The sequence below is a fragment of the Tribolium madens genome, unplaced genomic scaffold, assembly GCF_015345945.1.
Source record: "Tribolium madens isolate multiple individuals breed KSU strain unplaced genomic scaffold, Tmad_KSU_1.1 Scaffold_91;HRSCAF=231;Tcas5.2_LG7, whole genome shotgun sequence".
In the NCBI taxonomy this organism is placed as follows: domain Eukaryota; kingdom Metazoa; phylum Arthropoda; class Insecta; order Coleoptera; family Tenebrionidae; genus Tribolium; species Tribolium madens.
This window is the reverse complement of record NW_025401063.1, coordinates 172,991-179,286: the sequence shown is the minus strand read 5'-3', so window position 1 is coordinate 179,286 and position 6,296 is coordinate 172,991. Positions and strand designations below refer to the sequence as shown.

Below are 6,296 nucleotides of genomic sequence, written 5' to 3'. Positions count from 1 at the left end.
TTTGCATTTCTTGAGAGTTTTAGCACGTTTTTCAGCTAAAAACGCAATTATTTTGCAAAACAAGCCAAAAAAGTATGGAACTAGGCCGAAAATGATATAATATTTTCCTTTTTCAAAAATTCAAGCAGATTTTTCAGCTGAAAACTTTTTTTTGTCTTTCTCAAACACAAAATAATCGAAAAATACCAAATTGGTTAAAAATATTTCTATTTGTTTTTTACGAAATATTACTAAACAGAGTCAAAAATGACAATTTATTTATGTCTTTTTCGAATGCTTTTTTCGCTAGAAACACAATTATTTTGCAAAATTTTGTTAAAAACAAGCCACAAGTTCAACAAAATAGCCCAAAAACGGCATTTTTAGCCTTTTTCGAGTGTCTAAGCGTGTTTTTTAGAGATAAAAACACAAAAAGTTCGAAATATTGCCTTGAAACAGGCTAAAAAATAACAAAATTAAAACGAAATTGAACCAAAAATTCAATTTACTTTGCAAAATCTTTCCCAAACACACCTAAAAATCCCAAAAAAAGATTCATATTGATGTTATTTTGTTTGTTTCACTCGATTTAACTGATTTTTGAGTAAAATAAGACAAAAATAAGGTGAGAAAACACAAAATTTGGCCGAAAATGCTTTAAGCGCGTTTTTGTACCAAAATCTCAGGTTTTTCACTAAATTTCGCAAAAACAAACTAAAAAATCAAGAAATTTTAGCACGTTTTTCAACTAGAAACGCAATTATTTCGCAAAATTTTGTTGAAAAATCACAGAATTAACCCGAAATACATGTTATTTTTGGTTTTTTCAAGAGTTTTTTTTTTGCGAAATTTTCAACTCGGATCTGGCAACACTGTCCCATTATCGTACCAATTCAACGTTACTATGGTTATTAGTTTAGTTACCATAGCACACTTTTTCAGCCCGGGAAAGTATGTTTATGAAAATGAACAAAGGGCACGCTTTAGTGGGTGTAAACGACGTTCTTGAGTTGACAAGGGCCCAAACTGAGCTCACTCTCAACCATACCGAAATGGGCAAATTGTTAAAATCTGGGACGAAATTCGACGTTATTATAATTGATTGGTTCATGAACGGTGCAATTCTGTTATATGGGACGCTGTTCAACGCGCCTATTATTCCCATAGCCTCGCATGGTACCACCCATTTGGCCAACTCCATCGTGGGGAACCCATCACCGCCATCTTACATCCCCAACACCATGTTACCATTCCCGTCCAACATGACGTTTTTCCAGCGAATGGTCAATGGACTCGTCACGATCGCTTACAACGTGATGGGTCATAGTAATGCGCAGTACCATCAAGCCTTATTGGAGAAATATTTCAAAAATGTGCCAAGTCTCGATGAATTGAAAAATAACGTAGCTTTAGTTCTGTCAAATGGGCATTATAGTTTCGAGTCGGCGAGGCCTTTTGTGCCTAATATAATCCCAGTTGGCGGGTTTCACGTCCAAAAAGCACAAAAATTGCCCCAAGACCTCCAAGAGTACATGGATGAGGCCAAACATGGAGTTGTTTATTTCAGTTTAGGGTCAAACATGAAAAGTGTTCTACTCCCCAAAGAAAAACAACAAGAAATTCTTAAAGCTTTTGCGAAAATCCCACACAAAGTATTGTGGAAATGGGAGGATGACAAGTTGGAAAACAAACCCGACAATGTCATGATTCGAAAATGGTTCCCCCAAAATGACATTCTAGGTAATAACACGCCGCCACTGGCTTCAATACGATTTGTAACCATAGCAACTGACATGTATCACTATAGTAACACTTCATTGCCATGGCAATTACACAAAAAGACATAGTCGTCCCTTTGTTTTAGGGCACCCAAATTTAAAATTGTTCATCACCCATGGTGGTCTTTTGAGCACGATTGAGGCGTTACACCATGGAGTTCCAGTTCTCGGGATACCAATTTTTGGTGACCAGAAAGCAAATATCCCCAATGCCGTTTCCTCCGGTTATGCAATTCAATTAGAGTTGGCCGATTTGGACGAAACCACTTTAGGCAAAGCATTGGATGAGATTTTAAACAATGGGAAATACCACGAAAATGCGAAAAAACGCTCACAACTCCTCCATGATCGACCCATGTCGCCCATGGACACGGCCGTTTTCTGGGTGGAGCACGTGATTCGCCACAAGGGAGCCCCACATTTACGCAATTTGGGCAATTATCTCCCATGGTACCAGTATTTGATGCTAGATGTGGCGCTATTTTTGGTGACAATTGTCACAATTGTTGGGTTTGTATTTACGAAAATTTGTTGTTTTATTTGTCGTAAGAAAAAAGAGAAAAAGGAGTAAATAAAAATTGATACGAGTTTGGTGTTTTCATTGATAAATTTGTGAGAGGGGTGGTTGAAACGGCGGGCGTCGCGACGCATGTCTGGGTGTGATCTTGGCTGTACCAAACAGTGTTTCATCAGTGCTCAATATGTTTACATTGTGCATGTCTCGGGGGCATCCTCCCTTACAAAACACACGACTGGAAAACAGTAAGTAAATGGAAAAAAAACGAAGTCAAAATTAACAAAAAAAAAATGAGAGAAATTAAAAATTATCATTTTTAATAAGTCACACTTTTTGTATAATTTTCCGTTAAAAAAATGCATATTTAGGTCGCCAGGTTGCCAACTTCAATTGCGCAAATGCAGGATCAAAGGTTATTTACCTTTTCAATTGACACACTTTTAATTTTTTCTTTGAAAATCAATCAAATAGTTCACTTTATCTTTTATAGATGTTGCCAACAAACAAGTAAAAGGCGGATACCTCCTTCGATATAAACGTAAGTATTATCTTATCACTTTCAAGTGTGCTGTATAGCAGGGGCGGATCCAGGAATTAATTTTGGGGGGGCTATCTAATTTTTTTTTAAATGATGAGGGTATACAGTAAGCGGCAAAATTATATAATAATCTTATTTATTAAAACTGAAAATATTTTGTTTTGGAAAAATGCTCGAACAGGTCAATTTTCTTTTTAAAAAATACAAAATTTTTAGCTTGATTTAAAATTCCATCTTTGTTTTTTATTGATATTATTTCACTTTTTGGATATTTTTTTAAACTACCAGGTGAATAAAAAGTATGGAACCAAACGTTTTTTGCTTAAACTATTTATTTTTTGAAAAACTAATTGATGAGTGCTAAAGTACTATAAAAATGTGATGATTTAACAAGAATAAAATTTTTCGAAATTTCCTTTTATTTTTGAGTTCTACAAAAAAATTATTTCTTTTAAATGGCAACCCACTATAAAATCATTTTTCTCATAAAAGCTATACTTTAAGGATTACAACTATCTGCTTTATTTTTAATTTTTTCAAACAAATTTTTTCAAATAAATTGCAATTTTGACAAAAAAAAATCGCATAACTCAAAAACTAAACAAAATTTCGTTCTGAAATTACGTTCACATTTTTTATATTACTTTAATTTATATTAATTATTATTTTCCGGAGGCAAATGATTAAAAATAAAACCGCTTGGTTCCATACTTTATATTCACCCTGTATGTAATAAATAATATTTTGGTGTTGCCATTTCGACAATTATCTATCGAATTCGCTAAAAAAATGGGAGTTTCCATTAAAAAAAAATGTCGCTGCCGTCATTACCCAAAAACCAAAAAGTGTAGAATTTCAAAACAAGTTGAAAATTGTGTATAAGGTGTTCTAGCGAGTTGGTAAAGTTCATTATTCAAAGAGATATAAACTTAATTTAATTCGATACCTAAGATGTGGCCCAAAGAAAATTACAATTGATGTCTTTTTAAATTAGTAAAAACTAAAAAAGTATCGAGAGATCAAGATAATTTGTCCTTGTATCCGAAAAGTCTGTGAAACGTCAAAAAAAATGACAAGTGGAATGGTAAAATTCCATGAACAAAAAGATAACTAAATTTATGATTTATCTTCAAAAAAGAATGGTCTTATTATTTTACTTCGGCGACTAATTCCAGCCCATTTTGTCGTTTTCGGTTCAAAAACTACATTTTACTGTCATCATGACTGACATTTGACAATTATATTTATTTTTATTTGTTGTTAAATTTGTTAATTAAACAATTTATCTGTCTTAGGAAATTTATTAAGATCTGCTGCCTACCCGTTATTACGCCACAAATCACTATTTTTGAAAGTAAATAAGTCAAAATGACATAAATATGACAAGAGTAAAAAATGAGGTTATTAATATAAAAGTTGTTCTAATGTTTTTATTTAAAATCTTTAGGACATAAGGTTTTTATATTAAAATTTAAATATAAAAAATTGAAGCTTTTAGTGGCAAGTTTGGGGGGGGGGGCTGGCCCCCTGGATCCGCCCTTGCTGTATAGACACTTGAATTTGAAAGAGAGTGTTGCTAAGCAACCAAGATTGGAAAAATTCTTATTACTAAGCAACTAAACTAACAAACACACTTTTTAAATCGTTGCCCTAGCAACTTTATTAAACTGTCAAATAATATTAATTTTCACCTAGCAACTGAAAGCTTTTAGTGGCGCCTCCCCAAACCATCAAAGTTTGTGTGTTCTAAAAATGTCAATTTTTTAGGAGGGTTATTTTGTAATAGTTGGTGTGAGGAATGGTTCGTTTTGTATGAGGATTCGACGTTGGCGTGGTTTAAAGACAAAGGATTGGGTCGGGCCAAAGGCCACTTGCGTATCAGTGAATGTCCAGATTTGTTAGCTGTGGGCGAATGGACGCGTCAAGTGCCCAAAAGGCCCCCATTTCCGCGCAATTACCATGTGGGACAGCTCCTCGCTGTTGGTACAAGAATGTCCCATGATGTGCATTGGCTCATGGCACAATCCGCAGCCGAAGTCAAGTAAGCGTGTAAACAAAAATTCCAAAATTTTCAATTGTTTTTCAGTGACTGGATGACTGCGATCAGCAACACGGTGAGTACAAATAGTACAAAAAACACAACTAAATCGCCATTTTTAGTTACCACCACCACCAAACTTACCACCAATCAAAAAACAACGTTTCACGTTCCAAAAAAGTACAGTTTTTCCCCCAAAAAACCCCAAAAATTAACTTGACTTTTTCAGCAAACAATTGCTACAAATGCAACTCGCTGAAAAACGAAGCTGATTACGCCATGATTTCGGGGGTTGCTATCGATTGGGGCCATGGGTGGGGCTGGGGTGCACACACCGCCTGTGTGTCCGAAACTGCAACTGCTCTCGAAGCTGCTGTCAATTCGGCCATTCATTGTCACGCATTGGGCGATTTCGGTGTTAGTGGAATGGACGAAGTTGATTGTAGTGCATTTGGGGACTTTATTTTTTAAAAACTAAAAAAAAAACGTAACAATTCTAAACTAGGGTGGCAAATCGCTCAATATTTTATAGAAAACTGACAAGCTACGAATTGGATGTTGCTAAGTAACGAACATTAACAAACTGTGTGTGTTGTTCGTTACCAAGAAACCACAACTATTAATTAGTCGTGTTACTTAGCAACACCAATTTGGAACAAATACTATATACATTTTCATTTCCGTCCATAGAAATTTATAATTTGCAAATTAAACTAAATGGATTATCCCAACAAAGCTATTTCTAAAGATGCAACTGTCATTCCTTCACATAAGCAATAAAATTCTCTTTAGAGACATTCTAAATCTCGTTTCCATTAAATGTAATGATAAACTGTCATATCCATTTATTAATACTTCTCCTATTGAATGTATGTATTGTATAATTTATACAAAAAAACAACTCCATGATTAAAGGTGCTCTAAACCGTAAGATTTGCTTATAGTTGTTGTTATTGTAAATGTTTTGTAGATAAATGTAAGAATATTTTTGTTAGGTTAGAACTCGAAAATTAGACTGATGTGGTAACAAAAGAATATTTCTACATGTAAAAATGTAATCAAGTGAGTAGTTGTCAAGTGTCGTAGTCAAGGGGGCTCTGAAAATTTTATGACACATGTCACTTATCTGTCAAATTTATAATTTTTTTGACATTTTATTAAACGTAACATGGAATTTTCACAGCACTCTTATTCAAACAGAAATATAGTTACTATACAGAATGAATATAAAGTATGGCACCAAGCGGTTTTTAATTTGTCTTCAGAAAATAATAATTAATATATTTTGAGAACGAAATTTTGTCTTGTTTTTGAGTTATGCCATTTTTTTTAGTCAAAATTGCAATTTATGAAAAAATTAAATATGAAGTAGATAGTTGTAATTCTTAGATCATAACCTTTATAAGAAAAATAGTTTTATAGTGGGTTGCTATTTAAAAAAACTTT

At 33.7% G+C, this 6,296-nt stretch overlaps 2 protein-coding genes across 2 annotated transcripts in view; both read left to right on the top strand.

Moving 5' to 3' along the window:
* LOC123011673 (UDP-glucosyltransferase 2-like) overlaps positions 1 to 2,345 on the top strand; it is a 3,684-nt gene extending 1,339 nt beyond the window's left edge. Inside the window, exons 2-3 of the mRNA XM_044409247.1 lie at positions 922 to 1,719; positions 1,844 to 2,345. Of these exons, the coding sequence (XP_044265182.1) occupies positions 922 to 1,719; positions 1,844 to 2,328 (1,283 nt within the window). The 3' untranslated portion in view covers positions 2,329 to 2,345. The remainder of the gene's footprint in view (positions 1 to 921; positions 1,720 to 1,843) is intronic.
* Positions 2,346 to 2,406: 61 nt separating this feature from the next.
* Positions 2,407 to 6,192, top strand: LOC123011676. Its single transcript, XM_044409250.1, is given in 7 exon segments — positions 2,407 to 2,442; positions 2,444 to 2,519; positions 2,765 to 2,812; positions 4,580 to 4,853; positions 4,899 to 4,926; positions 4,973 to 5,030; positions 5,080 to 6,192. Coding segments are annotated over 7 exon segments (762 nt in total). The 3' UTR covers positions 5,322 to 6,192.
* Positions 6,193 to 6,296: the final 104 nt, after the last annotated feature.